At 43.8% G+C, this 14,954-nt stretch overlaps 1 protein-coding gene across 6 annotated transcripts in view; it reads right to left on the reverse strand.

The window, feature by feature from the left end:
• The window catches only part of AMBRA1 (autophagy and beclin 1 regulator 1), a 186,746-nt gene that overhangs the window by 63,794 nt on the left and 107,998 nt on the right, over positions 1-14,954 (reverse strand). For all 6 annotated transcript variants that reach the window (XM_036763014.1, XM_036763013.1, XM_036763012.1 and 3 more), the window contains one exon: positions 1,821-1,931. In XM_036763014.1, the coding sequence (XP_036618909.1) occupies positions 1,821-1,931 (111 nt within the window). The remainder of the gene's footprint in view (positions 1-1,820; positions 1,932-14,954) is intronic.

Raw genomic sequence — 14,954 nt, forward strand, 5'->3', positions numbered from 1 at the left:
AGAGAAGTTGGGGCAGGGGTGAATTCCAGAAACTATAGGCCAGTAATTCAAAATCAATCCCTGGCAAAATTCTAAGGCTCAACTAAGAATGCTATTATTAATGAATCAGCCTAGTACAATGGAAAGGTCACAAGACTGGGCATCAAAGGATCTGGGTTGCTAACCTGGCTCTGCCATTTACTGCCCATGTAAATCTCAGGCAAGCCACTTAACTTGTCTAAGGCTCCATAAAAGGAGGGTCTTCCAAGGTCCCTTCCAGTTCTAGAGCTATGATTTTGTGGGACCTACGATCTTGGTTCTGTCCTGATCAACATCTCCATTAATACCCTGGCTGAAGATACTGAAGGAATGTTTGGCACAGTGCAAATGACACAAAGCTGGGAGGTGCAGTTAATATGCTAGATGAGAAAGTTAATAGTCACAGAGATCTCAGACTCTGGGAGGTTGGGCTGAAACTAAAATTTAGGCTACGATTTGTACTCATTGGTGTATGGAAGTCCCAGGTAAAGAAATTCCCTCTACCAATGCTGGATAACACCTTTTCTATAATTTATAGTTATAAGAGAATTGCCAAGAGCGCTGAGAGGTTGAGTGACGTGCCCAGGGTTACAGAGCCAATGTCTGTCAGAAGCGGCACTTGAATCTAGGTCTTCTGAACCTCAAAGATGGCTCTTTATCCACTAAGTCATGCTGCTTCTATAAGATGGCATTAAAAAAAAGAAATTTAATAGAGAAAAATATAAACTCCTACACTCGGGCTAAAAAATCAACCTTAGAACTGTGAAGAATTCTTAGATTACTGCTAACAGCGCAATGTAATTTAATGGTGTGAAGTAGCAGCCAAAACAGCTGACGTAATGCTAGTCTGGATGACCACACCTGGAGTGCTGCTGTCACTGTGAAGGCGCCATATTGCAAAGTGGGTGCTGACAAAACGAAATTAATTCAGGAGGGCAAACACAATAATGAAGGGTCTGGAAACCATATAATCCAGGCCCAGTTGAAGGAACTAGGAATAATAATCCCACAGAGGGAAAACAGAGGGAATTTGATTATGTTTGTCAAATATATGAAGGCCTGTCACGTGGAAGAGTCATTATATTTAGACTTTATAGCTTCAGAGGGCAGAAACAGCATTCATGGCTGGAAATAAAGGTGAGGTATATTTTCTCACAATACAAGGAAGAGCTAACATTTACAATTCTCCAAAAAAAAAAAAAAAGAATCTGCTATATGATGAGGTAGTGAGTTTCCCGTAACTCTACCAGTGATACCATAAAGGGAATGAGAAGGGATATAGGGGTGGAAGGGGCAGGGTGGAGGGTGAGGGTGAAAAAGAGGGTGCCTACCTTCTTTACCCAAGATAATAATCATATGCTTGTGTGGGACCAACAACTGGGGGCTTAATTAGATGCAATGAAAGCTCCTCAGACTCTTGAAGCCATTTTCAGCCCCCCGAAGAGCTCCTTTGTGCCCATCCAGGAGGATGTCTGATCACTGCTCTCCAGACAGGGCTCATCTACCCAAAAAGCAGGGCTCTCACTCAGTCTCATTCCTGCCTATCGCCCAACACACTTAGCTGGCTGCTCCGCCATTTCCAAAGGAAATGAGAGACATTCTTTTGGTACTTCTTGATTCAGGTTAAAATAGAAACTGGTCAGTGGAAGAGAGTATTTCTCAGAGAAATACCTACTCAGGTCTTCAAGGAAAAAGTCACTCTGTAATTTGCACATCCAGAAACAACTCTCTGGTTCTAACTCTACAGTGAAAGGTCAGATACAGTTACCCTTCTGTATCCCACTAACTCTAGTCTGGCTTACCATTGCTGATTTCTGGCAGGTCAAACTTGGTAAAATCCCACCACTGAAGCCGGTAGGTGGTGTTGGCAATGTTACTGGCCACCGCAGACTGTCCATCACCAATTACTGCCCCTATGAAGGAAAAAGGGAACCATCAGCCAGTTTACCACAAGTTTCCATCAGGGAACACAATGAGATTTACTAAGGTCTGTGAAGAAGAGGAAGAGGAGGAGGAAAAAAAAAAACCTCAATACAGGGAAGTTTAGAATGAGGACAATGGAACAGCCAGACCCCTCAAACAGTGCACTGCCCCAAGAGCAATGGATACACCTTTCCCAGTCAGACACAACATGATTAAATTATTAGTTTAATTACTTAAACCCTACATTACTGCTTAAGAGTTACTAAGTGTCCACAATATGTCAAGGTTTGGTACCTGACGCAAAGAAAAGACATTACCCCTGTCCTGTGGGTTCACACACCAAGAGGCAGATGAGAAGTAATACAAACACTGGGAAAGATGGGAAAATGGGAGGGGAGGAAGATGAAGGAGGTGGGGTGGGTCAGCCACAGCAGGGTGGAAGCAAGAGCAACAAAAAGCAGTGAGAGAGCATTTCAGTTTCTGGTTATCTTTGGAATAGGCAATGCTGTCTGAAAGAAGGCTTCTCCCCTTTTGTACATGGCCCTCTTCCCACTAAAGCACTCCAAAATGATGTTACCGCTGGGGAAAAGACAGCCAGCAAATAGCTGATTAGATTGGAAAAGATAGCCAAGAACAAATGAGATGGCATTTGTTGATCTCTTTGGACCTCTGGCATCTAACACAGCAGAAATTTATGAGCCTAGCTTTGCAGCATCAAAATACTTTTATTAAGGCAATATTTTATAATCCCCCCACGAGAATTGCCTTGAATTCTTGTTCTCTTTTAATGTCTCATGGTTTAACTTCTCTGAGATATATACTTCCGTGTGACACTTTTTTCCTTGGTAACCAATTAAATAAAAAATGGATTTAAAAAAAAAAACCAGGGTGACACTATAATTTGCAGTTGTATTTCATTTCCACGAACATGTCATTTTCTCCTCCTCCTCCTTTGGAGATACATTCCATAGACACCCACCCCTCTGATTAGACATAGCCAAACCCTCCTGGGAGCAGAGAATGGATTGTGCCAGCTTTCCAAGTGCTCTGCTCTGCTTCCAATCAGCTCCTACTTAGGGAAATCGACAACACGAAGGCATGAGCAGAGCCATCCTTGGAATCCTCAGTCACCCAGCTCTGCACTGTGCTTATAAGGGTTTTCATAGGAAATTGAGCTGGAAAGACCCTTAGAGCTCATCTAGTCCAGCCCTTGAAGTTCAAAGATGAGGAAACTGAGGCTCCAGAAGTTAAGTGACTGACCCAGGTCACACTAGTTCTCAAGTAGCAGAGGTAGGATTTAAATTCAAGTACCATGACTCCCACCTAGAGCTCTTTCCAAAATACCTCACTGCTTCTGTTTGCTACCTTATTTTTTGTGGTATGTGGGTTGCTTTGCTACCCCTGCTATTTAACTATGTCCTTTTCATAGAATCAAGAGATAGCAGAGAAAGAAAGTGTTTGCCACTTAAGCCATTAACTGTGAGAAGAGAATGATGCAGTATGTTGTACAGCTCTTATAACTGGTCTTTGGGAAGCTCCTTTTAGGAAGAGTAGTTTGGTGAGCATTTCCCTGTCCCAGTTGAAGCTGCAAAAGGAGGGTGGTTAAATATTTGAGGGGTACAGATATCAAGTTAAAAACATAATTCCTATTAAGATATTTTTCATGTGTTAATTTTTTAAAATCTTCCTCATAGCAACACACTGAATCAACCAAGGTTTTCTTATAGGCTAAGGAAGAAGACATGGTTTGAGATATGATCTTGTGCTCAGCCTTAGGCAGAGCACCCACAGGGCCCACTGAATCCAATTTACAGCTTCCTGGGCTGATCACTCAACAGGCAAAAATACCCTCTCTTACCGTACTTGATAAAAATATCTAGCCATAATTACTATTTGACCTCACCCATTTTACTAGGTCCCCGGGGCAAAACTTAGGTGTTCTAGAGAACCTATGTCAAGAGAGGCAGTATGGTGCCATGGAAAGAACGCTGGATTGGCAAGGAGCAGACAAGGGTTTGCACACTGGCTTGGACCCTCATTAACCCTGTGAACCCTGGCCTCTCAAAGCCCCGGTTGTAGTGACCACAAATTAGGTATAACAACACGTGTGACCTATGTAGTCTTAATGTGCTCAACATAGATGAGCTACTATTACATGTCACAGTTGAGTCCTCTCTCTGACACACACAGGTTGTGAAGCCTTGGCAAGTCTTTTAACCTCACAGTGCCCCAGGAAACTCTCTAAGCCCCTTCAGATGCAGAGAAAGGGGTCAACCTGAAAATTGGTGGAGGGAACTTCTTCACTACAAGTTTCTTAAATCAACTAAATCATATTTCTTAGTCCCTATCACCAATTCTATTATTAGGAAATGCAGTGATTTTCCCAAGGATCCCTTGATCCTGAAAAAAAATAAGCTTTTTCTTGGTTCCAAATCTGTTGTTGCTAGGGGGCAAAGGAGAGGGTATCCAAGTACATGCACAACCCGTACCCTCTAAGCCAGGTGACAGCTGTTACTTCTACTCCAGGGTCTCAATATCCCCAATTTCAATAGCTTCTTTCAAATAAATTTACTTCTATTTTCTTTTTGTCAATTGCTACCATGTGAGCATACAATATAACCCAAATAAAATGAGAGAGCCAGTTCATATATTCATTCAGTTATCTACTATATGTATAACACTGTGGTAAGAGCTGGTAAGGATTTAAAAGAAACATACTCCAGAATCCCTGCCCCCTGGGGGCTTACAATCTAGCTGGGTAGATATCTCACACACACACACACACACACGCACGCACTCTCTCCCCTTCCTTATAAAGCCATTCCTACCCATTCATAATAATCATCTTCCCTTCAACCCTGCACAGGACTTTATGTGTCTTACTTCCTGGACAGAATCTAAGCTCTGTGAGAGAAGAGGTTGTGACTTACCTAAACCTTGTATTTCTTTGAGTGCCCAGAACCTACTTAATAAAAATTGGTTCAAATTAATTGAGTTGAATAAGAAACAAATAACAATGGAAGCTTAAGTGACGGTTAAAGATCCCTAGTAACTCAGTAGCTAATCCATCCTAAGCCCCAAGTCCTAGAAGGTAGTCTTACAATCAAAGAAACATTTAGACCAGCTCTTTGTGAAAGAGCTCAAATAGGAGAGATTTCCTTCCAGGGCTGCTCAAAGTGTAGGAGGGTACTTGGTACTAAGAAGACGTCTGTCTCAGTGACACAAAACCAGAGTAAAGAGTTAAAAATACCAGCAACAAATCAGGGCATTGTTGCCAGGTACATGTCTGTTGGCAAAGCTCCTGCCCACTTTAGTTTGACCTTTAGCAATAGTATATGGTAGACATTTCCCTCTAGCCTTTAAAACAAAAATAACAGCAAAAGCAAAAACAAATTTAAAAAATTTAGCAGGTCTCTGACCACACAGAACATGTAGGAATACCAAAAGAAAATTATTTATGCACTCGTTCTCAAAAATCTTTACATAGGAATTACTGAGCACCAGAGACTAAGGCCCTAAAGGCCTTTCTGGAATTCTTAGTCTGTCAAATTTTCTTGAGCCCTATCAAGCAATGAGCGGAATAAAGCTACAGGAACACAGGACTTGCACCTTAATTCCATGTTATGATTTCACCAAAGAGAATGTTATTTATGAAATCACCATTAAAAACAATGGTTGACTGGGAAGTTGTTTTCCATAATGGAGATTACCAATACGTGACAGAAAAAAAGTTACAGAAATACTATTCTTTAGCAAACTTCCATCTGCTGACTCTACTTACTGGATTACAGACTAGCTGGAAACCAAAAGCCTTTCAAATCTATTGTTTCAAAGAACCGTTCTTGACCTGGAGTGTATAACTATATTTCAATATAAGTGGTTTCTCTTGTAAACCTTTGTATGTTATTTTATTTTATGCTTTTAAAAACACTGTTCTGAGAAATGGTCCAAAGGCTTCACCAGACTGTCACAAAAGGATCAGTGACAACAAAATGTTAAGAATCCCTAGTTTAAAGAGTAACCAGTTATGGCACTGTGGTCACTGACAGGTAGATATGATGAGGCAGGATAAATATCATTCCTTGGGAAAAAATACCTTGGCCCAAATAGCAAGTAAGAGCTTAAAAAAAGTTGACTTTAAGAATGAAGTCAACAGATGTAGATAAGCTCTAGTGTGGCTTAGACCCTGCACTCTCTGGCAGTTGGTCCCTGAGACTTTCTGCCCTTCTCCCCACTCCCCCCAAATAGTCAAGAGCTGAAGGAATGGCAAGCAGAATACCGGGTTCTAAATGAGATGTGCTCTGGCCACAATGACAGCTCAGATACCTTGCTGCCTGCCATGTAATTCTTTCCCTCCATGGCACGCCAAGTGAAATTAGTACAATATGTGGTTCCTCTCATGAGGATGCAGGTCTCAGGCACTGAATGAGGATCTCATCCAAGGGAAAGAACACGTGATCACAAAAGCAAGGGAAGAAACTCAAAGTCAGTGATGTGGTAACCAAAGAGGGAAGAATGATGACAAAAAAGAAGCTATTCATCCCCTGCCCTGAGACAAGCCTCCCAAGTTTAACCTGGCAAGCTCTGAAAGCCTCAGAAACACACCTCACAACACCCAGTCAAGATGTGGCAAGCTCTACCACACCTTGAACTCTGCACTGCAGGGTTTTTGGGTTTGGTTTTTTTTTGTCTCTCCTCTCAGATTTATCTCCTTTGATACTTGGAAAGAATAACTATAAACATTTTCTACCAGCACCTGAGCTCAGGGAATGGAGGTTGGGGGAAGGGAGGAGAGCATAGCAGGGCCCAGAAAAGCAAAGATACAGGATATTATTCCACAAATGGTTTGGTAAAATGACTTAAGAACCAAGAGCCATTAGTAAATGTAGCAGTATGCTCAGCTTTGGGAGCGAAGAAAGAGACAGGTGGTGATGAAGAGGGAAAGGAAGGATTAAACTACATTCCTGGCCATGCAAAATCTGCTCTATTTGAAGCTGCCTTCACACATGACAGCTGCCTCTGACTATGCTGCTGCTGGGAAGATGGAATGGGAACAGAAGCCTGGGGAGGGAATACTGATTGGGCTGAAAACACAATCATTAACCAGGCCTTCCATTTGACAATGTGCAAGGAGCTAAAAATCAGTTAGTTGGCTACTGGAGCTGTGACTGAATAGCCCAAAGAGAACAACCAATCAGTTTCATCAAAACCTTTCACAGGATCATACAGCAGAAGTGTATGTGGACGCAAGAGGAGGACAGATTGTGTACCACTTTTTTTTAACATGTATTTAAAATGGTGTCTTAGGAAAGGAAATGGTCCCTTCTCTTCCTGGATAGCAAAATCAAAATTTAGCTTGAGAATTCCCAGGCCGTAAAAGCACTGCCATCATGCTCATGGAACAGCTCAACTGTTCCCTGCCACCCCAGGCCTCAGGGTCACATGAGCCTCTCCCCAGTGTGAGATTTTTTACTGAAATGGCCACAAAGAGAATACATCAGATTTTTCTCTAGAGTTTACTAAAAAGAGCTAGTTGCTTCTCTGGTCATACTTTCCTGAAGTAATCTGAGGGGCAGTATGGTGTAGCAGATAGAGTCAGGAAGCCCTAGGCTGAAGTCTTCCTCTGACATCTATTGGCTGTGTGACTCTGAGCAAGTCACTTAACCTGTGAGTGGTCTGAACAACTCTCTAAGTTGCACTATGACTGCTGATCTGCATTGGTGGAGGGAATTACCATGGAGGGAGTACAGGACAGTGGAAAGAACGCTGGATTTACAGCCAGAAGGAAGGCAGGAATGAAACAAACACTTATTATGTCGCTATTATGTATCAGACACCATACTAAGTGCTTTACCAATGTTGTCTCATTTGTCCTCACTACAATCCTACACGATAGGTGCCCTTAGATCTGCACTGTACAGTGGAGAACACCGAGGCAGACAGTGGTTGAGTGACCTGCCAAGGGTCACACAGCTAAGTGTCTGGGGTGAGATTTGACTCAAGCCTGCCTGACTCCAGACCTGGTGGTCTAGCCACCGAGCCCCCAAGCGGCCAAGACCTGAGTCCATATCCTGCCATTTAGACCAGGTATGTTCTTGCTCAAGTCACCTCATGTGTTCAGACCCCAGTGTCCCCAAATATGTAATGAGGGGATTGGATTTCATAGCCTTTAGAGGCCCTTCCAGCCCTGAACCTCTGACCCTATGAACCACCACCAAAAACTCAACCAGCTGCAGACTAAGGGTTATCAGGGTCAAAAGGGATGATCCTCTGGCCTGATGTGTGGTCTGTCGAGTTGTCCTGGATGAGCTCCTGCGGGGACGTGTCATGGGAGATCACACTGCCTTTCCTGAATTCAGCCTCAGCACAAGCCAGCCCTCATGACCAGAAGGCAATCTCCACACACTCAGAAACTCTTTGTTTCCTTCAAAACTGTTCCAGAGACACCTTCTGCATGAAGAAGCTTTTCTTGACCTCTCAACTGCTCACGTCCTCCCTACTCTATTTACTTTTGTCTGCACTTACTTTGCATTAAGGTTCTGTAGTGTATCTGGCAGACAGTTATCTATTTACACACTGTACTCCCAAAGCAATGCAGGGTCCCAGAGGGTAGAGACCTTGTGCCTTCCAATCACTGGGCCAGGCAGGCACTTTGCAAATGTGTGCCTATTACATAGCTTTTTTACCTGGTATATTAAGTAGGACTTTCTTCCTCTTATCTGTCCTAAACTCACCTTGTTCAGGAATGACAGCTGGCACCTGACCCATGTGGTACACCTTCCAGCTGACGCTGTGCTCAAATGAATGCTCTCTTCCTTGGCCCTCAGACCTTAAGCATGCAACCCAACATCTTCCACGTCTTATTAATGAGGAAATTGTGCTTCGGAGGTGAAGATCTTTTGCCAAGATCCCATAGATATTAAGTTCTGGAGGTAGGCCTAGAACCCAGGCTTGTGGAGTCCTAATTAAGTGTTTTTCCCATTATTCCCTACTGGTCCTTCCTCCTATTGTTTTGGTTTTTATAGACTTAAATATATTCAAATTGTTAATGATTTTGTGGATTTCAATTAAGCCTCTGTGCTACTTACTTGTTCATGAGTATGATGTTCGTTTTCTTCCAGAGACTATATTCTCATCTGTAAAATGGGGATGATAATAATATGCTGCCCCCCCCCCCCATTTCACAGAGTTTCTGTAAAGAAATTGCTTTAACTGTCTTCTTACTGGTCTTCACTCCTTCTTTTAGCAGGGGGTCCTATCACTAATCTCCCTACCCTCCCTCAGGTCATCATATCTAGGTGGCACCGTAGGTAAGAGCATTAGGCTCCGAGCCAGGAGGACCTGGGTGCAAACCCTTCCTCAGATTCTCACTAGACGCGCAAGTGAGCAAGGCAAGGCACTTCAGCACCATTTCTTCAAGCTCCTTCTCTGGAAAATGAGGGCAGTGACAGCACTTAGCTTCCAGGGTTATTGTGAGGATCAAGATTTTGTATGTATGTTTGCTCGTATGTAACACACACACACACACACACACACACACACACACACACATATATGTATAAATGCCACGATCATCATCATCATCATCATCAGATGGTCGCCCTTCTCTGGACCTGCTTGATCCCTCCCGAGCTACGGCACTTAGAGGCATATGCAATACCCTTCTAGACCCAGGTACGGCCTCACTTTGTATAAGGGAGGCAGAAGGATTGGTGGTAATCTCCCTGTGCACTTACAACATCCTTTCTTCACAACTCTGTGTTGTGTGTACTAACTCCATGAGTTCCTCTTGGTTTACTATGGATAGAAACCAAGGCTCTGACAGTGACTTGCCCAGTCACAAGGATAATGTCAGAGCCTGGAATCAAGTTCTAGTTTTGACTCCAAACTCAGTTAACTTTTCATTATACCCTGTGGCCTTCCCTGTTTTATACCCAAGGATAAGTTTAACTCAAACTAAAAATGCCAAAGGGAAAAGAGAGAGTTTTTTCTAAAGAAAAGAGGTAGCTTTACTGAGACAAGTTCCTCATTCAGATTCCCCACAGCCAGAAGCCGAGCTTCTCCCTAGCCTGGGGCTAAGCCAGAAGTGTGGTATTAGAAAGACACAATGCACTCTGCTACAAAGAAAATCTGGTGCGAGACTCTGGCTTGTCTGGTATTATAGGTTTTGGCTAAAACAAAAACTTCCCACATGATGCCGTGTCATACCGCCGGCCCTAGGAATAGTTCTGATGACACTGAGTAGATGGGTTATTTGAACAGGCCTGGGCTGTTTAAGCACAATGTCACTGGCAAGGTAGTGAAACAATTGGCTCCTAAACACTATGTGGCCACAGGAAGCTACAGTTTTGTGATTTGTGAAACTAAAGATCACGCCTCTAATTTAATACAGTTATCTCGGCACGTCCACGGCTACTCTAAGGTCAATGGTAGTATGTCCAGGAATCTCTGAAAAGGCTTGGACTCAACAAGAGCGGTGAGGACCAATAAAAATAGCCCATTCTAAGTCTTAGCTCAGCATGGACAGAGCCAGGCTCCTAAATGCCTTAGTACTTACTCAACAGCCCAGTACCCTAACAATAGCCCAAAGGGAGGCAAACTAAGCCTGGTCCTCACTAGGTTAGTGCTGGTGGGTGGCCTATGAGCGATCCTGGTCAGAAGACACTGGGGGCAGAAGAGGGTGAAGTACTTGGAAGAACAGCGAATGTGGAGCCAGATGGCCTAAGTGGCCATCTTGACTCTACTAATTAGCACCTATGTGACCAGGGACAAATTATCTTGCTAGAACTCGGTTTTCTCACCAGAAAAATAAAGGCTTTGGACAAGACTTGGACTCCAAGGCGCCTGTCTAGCTGCTAATCCTGTGAAGTGTCTAGGGACACTGTGCTGAGTCTCATATGCTTCTACAGAGGGCATATGAGACTCGACTGGAGATGTGTACATTTGGGCAATCATTCATATACATGAATACACGATGAATTCAGACTTGTATTGATCTCTTCACTGAAAGTACAGAGGCCTTTGAAATGGATATGATTCTTATGTATAGGCGGCTAAAAACAGAGGTCAAATAGTCTAAAACCATCATGAAATATAGCAGCAAGGTGTAGTGGTGAGGGTCCTAGACTGGAAGTCTGAAGACCTGTTACTGCTGGGTGAGCTTTCCTGGCACCCCACCTCACCGGGCTGTTAGCGCACATGTGGCTCCCACCCCCACGGCTCTAATATCCCTTTCTGTGCGGTCTTCCTTCTTGAGGGCACGGGCTGTCTTGTGTTTACATCCCTAACACTCAGCAGCACAGTGCTTGGCACATAGTAAGTAGTTCATAGATGCTCTACCTACACATAATCTATCCACTGCCTAATAGTCACCTACACAGCCCTGTGGGCCTTTGGGCAAATCATTTAACTGTTTTGGGCCTCCGTTTTTTTCTGAAAATGAGAGGTTAAGCTAGATGATCTCTATACTTCCCAGCAGGGATCCTAGCATCAAAGATCCCTAACCGCTCCATGCTACTGACAACATCACTGGCAGCTGTCTGGGCTCAAGCAGCCAAAAGCCCATCAACTTTCGGGAAATTGACCTCATGCGTCCATCCGGCATATCCAAGCTCCTTCAAGGCACACATTCTAATAAGTCAAATTACCTCCTCTGACACTAATGATGTAGTTGGGACATGCAATTATGAAAGAACATTCAGTTACAAATAAATGAATATCATTACATGCCTTCTACTCACAAAATTGTTTAAGATAAAAACAAGCTCAACAGAATGTGTATTACTTAAAAGCTTATTGGGAACAAGGTGGGTTCCAAAACTGAGAGGTTGGGGCGAGGGGGGTGGGGAACTGATGTGGGAGGAAAGGGAGACATTCCTACTGGGCAAGACTTCCATCTGACAAAAGACATGAAGGTGGAGGAGCATTTAGAATGACTTTAATTCCCACCTCCCCCTAACCTGAATTAGCTATATTTGGATCCCAGTACTTCTGGGAGGAGAATACTATGACTCGGTCAGATGGGCTCACAGGTGAGGCTAGGTAAGATTCCAGGAAAGCTGAAATGCTTTCTTCTGACGGGTCTGGAGTGGGGGACATGGGGACAGGGGGGTGCTCACTTTTCAGCTCCGTGGAGATGCAAGGAGAGAGGAAAGAGATGTGAACACTTAATAGCTCTCACCAGACACATGAAATAAATTGTTATGACTTCTGGAGGTCTGCATGTTTGGTGGAAGCTTGAGTGAGCAGGCAGTGCAAGACCAGAGGGTCTTGGGCTTGTCAACAACAGGAGGGAATCAACCTTCACTGCTGCAATGAGGATGCAGATTTTAAAACCCTAAAATCTGCAAGAAGGGGAAATGGAAATGTGCTGAACGTGGGTTTGACTGGCAGCTTTCCTTGTCTGTCGATCACAAGGTAATAAACACTAGGAGATGGCAGAAAAGAAGATAAATGCTTTCAGCAGCACTATTCCCCACCCTCCCCTCCTCTTCCGCCCCCACTCAGCACATGACAAGAGAGTTAAGCAAGAAAATAAATCAGCTTCTTAACCAACTCTTTTGTTAAAAACTTTTCTTACAGGCCACCTACACGTGAATTACTGCTCTATGAGCCTACATTCTCCTTAGGGGGCCCAGCATGGAAAGCGGGAGGGGGGGGTGCTAGTCAGATCAGCACCTGCACATTTCAGGAGGAGGCAGAGTTGGGCCTAAAAACAAGGGAAAAAAAAAAAAAGGTCAACCCTGACCCTGAGGCAGACAAGCAGGCAAGAACATCTAAGCCAAAGGCTCCCATTTAAAAGCAGTCCTGTTCCTTATGCACAAGCCCTACATAAGATCCCAGTTCTGGAAGCACTGGAAGGGGCCTTAAAGCCATCTAGTCCAATCCCTTTACTTCCCACGGGGTAAAATGGGAGCTAAAGCGAGGAAGGGATCCTCTGTATGTCCCAAGTCTACAGAGAACAAGCAGCCAAGAGAGGGGCTGACTGTAGGTCCTCTGACTCCAACTCCAGCTTTCACTCTGCCCCCCCAGGCAGGGGCAAGGTGACAGACAAGCCCCCTGCCTCAGTGTGCCGAGGTGGCTACACAGAAACCCTGGGGCTGCATCTTCAGGGGTACCAGGACTGATCTCTGAGTTTCAAGAGAAAAGATCCTCATGGGCCTACAGGGAGAGAATAAAACCAGAGTTTTAACAGTTGGAAAAGCCTTTAGACATTATTAGACATCGCACAGAGAGGGAAGTGAATAGTGTAAGTTAAGACAGGTAGTAAATATAAATAGCAAAGCAAGGACTCCAAGCCAAGTTCACTGACTCTAAATTTAGGGCCCGTCTCTCACTACTGGAGAGCTGGAGAGTGGGTGAGGTTGTGGATAGTTAGACAGGTTGTCCTAAGCTAATTCAGCAGACTCTGGAGTTGTCAATACCCAATTCACATTCCATTTGAAATCAAGGAAAAGTCCATCAGGTTGTAGATCTTACTGGCTTCCCACAATTGTAGCTAAGACTGATGGCTGATGACAATGAAGCCAATATTTGAGGAAGGCCAGACAGAGTTTTCTGAAGCATAGCCACAGGGCCAGCTAGGTGGTGCAGTGAGTAGAGCACCGGCCCTGAGTTCCAATCTGGCCTCACACACTTGAAACACTTACTAGCTATGTGACCTTGGGCAATTCACTTAACCCCAATTGCCCTGCCTTCCCCTCTCAAAAAAAAAAAACACCAAAAAAACAAAAACCAGCAGTATAACCATTTCCCTGTGGCAGATGAACGAACAAAAGTCCCATCTAAATCTTGCCTGGAGGATCCAGGAAAACGAAGTCTGGGAACCTCTATAAGATGATTTTGCTCTATGTGACCAATGCAACCCCTTTCTGATACCACCAGGCTACTTCCCACCTTCAAATACACTCCCTTTGCAAAGAAGACTACACTTTTTATTTGGCACACAGCTGTTCACACAAGGGAGGCAGGCATACTGAGTGACGTGGGCTTCAGAGGAGAGCCCCTGGTCTGGGCTAGTGAGCAGCTCTATTCCATTCACACACAGGCCAGGTTCTAAAATTGACACAAAAACTAGGGCTATGTTTTAGAGATCTGGGGGCAGAGTACTCTTCACAAGAAGAGAGGTTGAGTAAGAGATAATTAGAAATAGTTTCTAATTAAACACTCATGGTTTAGACATTAATGTTAGGCATAGTTAAGAAACACAACCAACGAGCCCCATAGCCAGAGACTGTATTGGGATGTCTCAAGAAGCTGGAGATTGTGCTTGGCCTTTCCATTCTTGAAGAACAAATCCCATTCCATTCCCAGGCCTTCCTGGACCAAAGTAAGCTCTTTAGCTTTGTGGGTGAGCACAGTGACACCTACTCCTAAGTGCTCCCACATACAGTCTGTGAGGAGGGCAGAGATCTGCACATGGGCATCCATGTACCCAAGTGTTTTCACCATCTCTTGCTTGCTCTCTTTTCCTTGATCACAAAGTACCTGAGAACAGAGGTCCATTCTTCACATTCCTTATGCCCTCTTAGAATCCAGAATAGCATTAGATACACTAGCAAGTGTTCAATATGCATCCACAAAAATGAATGATGGGAATATCCAGGAATGTCATTTCTCATCCTGCCAGATAACAGTTTCTTGTACATCTAAACTAAGTTTTTTAAGCATTAAAATTAGACACACTTGTTTCTCAGAAGAGGGACATTTCAATGTCCCTCCATCACACATATAAAGAAAAGGGCCCAGTGAGGTTAGATAACTCTAAATGATCAGGTGAAACTAATCTATACCAAACTTTGGCATGGAATTTAAATGACAACCATCAGACACCATCTATATGGCCAAAGGAAGAATAAGACACTTTAGCAAAGCCATGGACGTGGCTTTGGGGATTTGCTCCTTTAAATGTTCAAAGGCTCACAGATTTAGAGCTGGACAGGCCCTCCAAGGTGATCTAGTACAATGCTTTCATTTTATGAATGGGGAAATTGAGGCTCACAGAAATTAATTGA

Source organism: Trichosurus vulpecula, chromosome 6 (genome assembly GCF_011100635.1).
Source record: "Trichosurus vulpecula isolate mTriVul1 chromosome 6, mTriVul1.pri, whole genome shotgun sequence".
Classification (NCBI taxonomy): Eukaryota; Metazoa; Chordata; class Mammalia; order Diprotodontia; family Phalangeridae; genus Trichosurus; species Trichosurus vulpecula.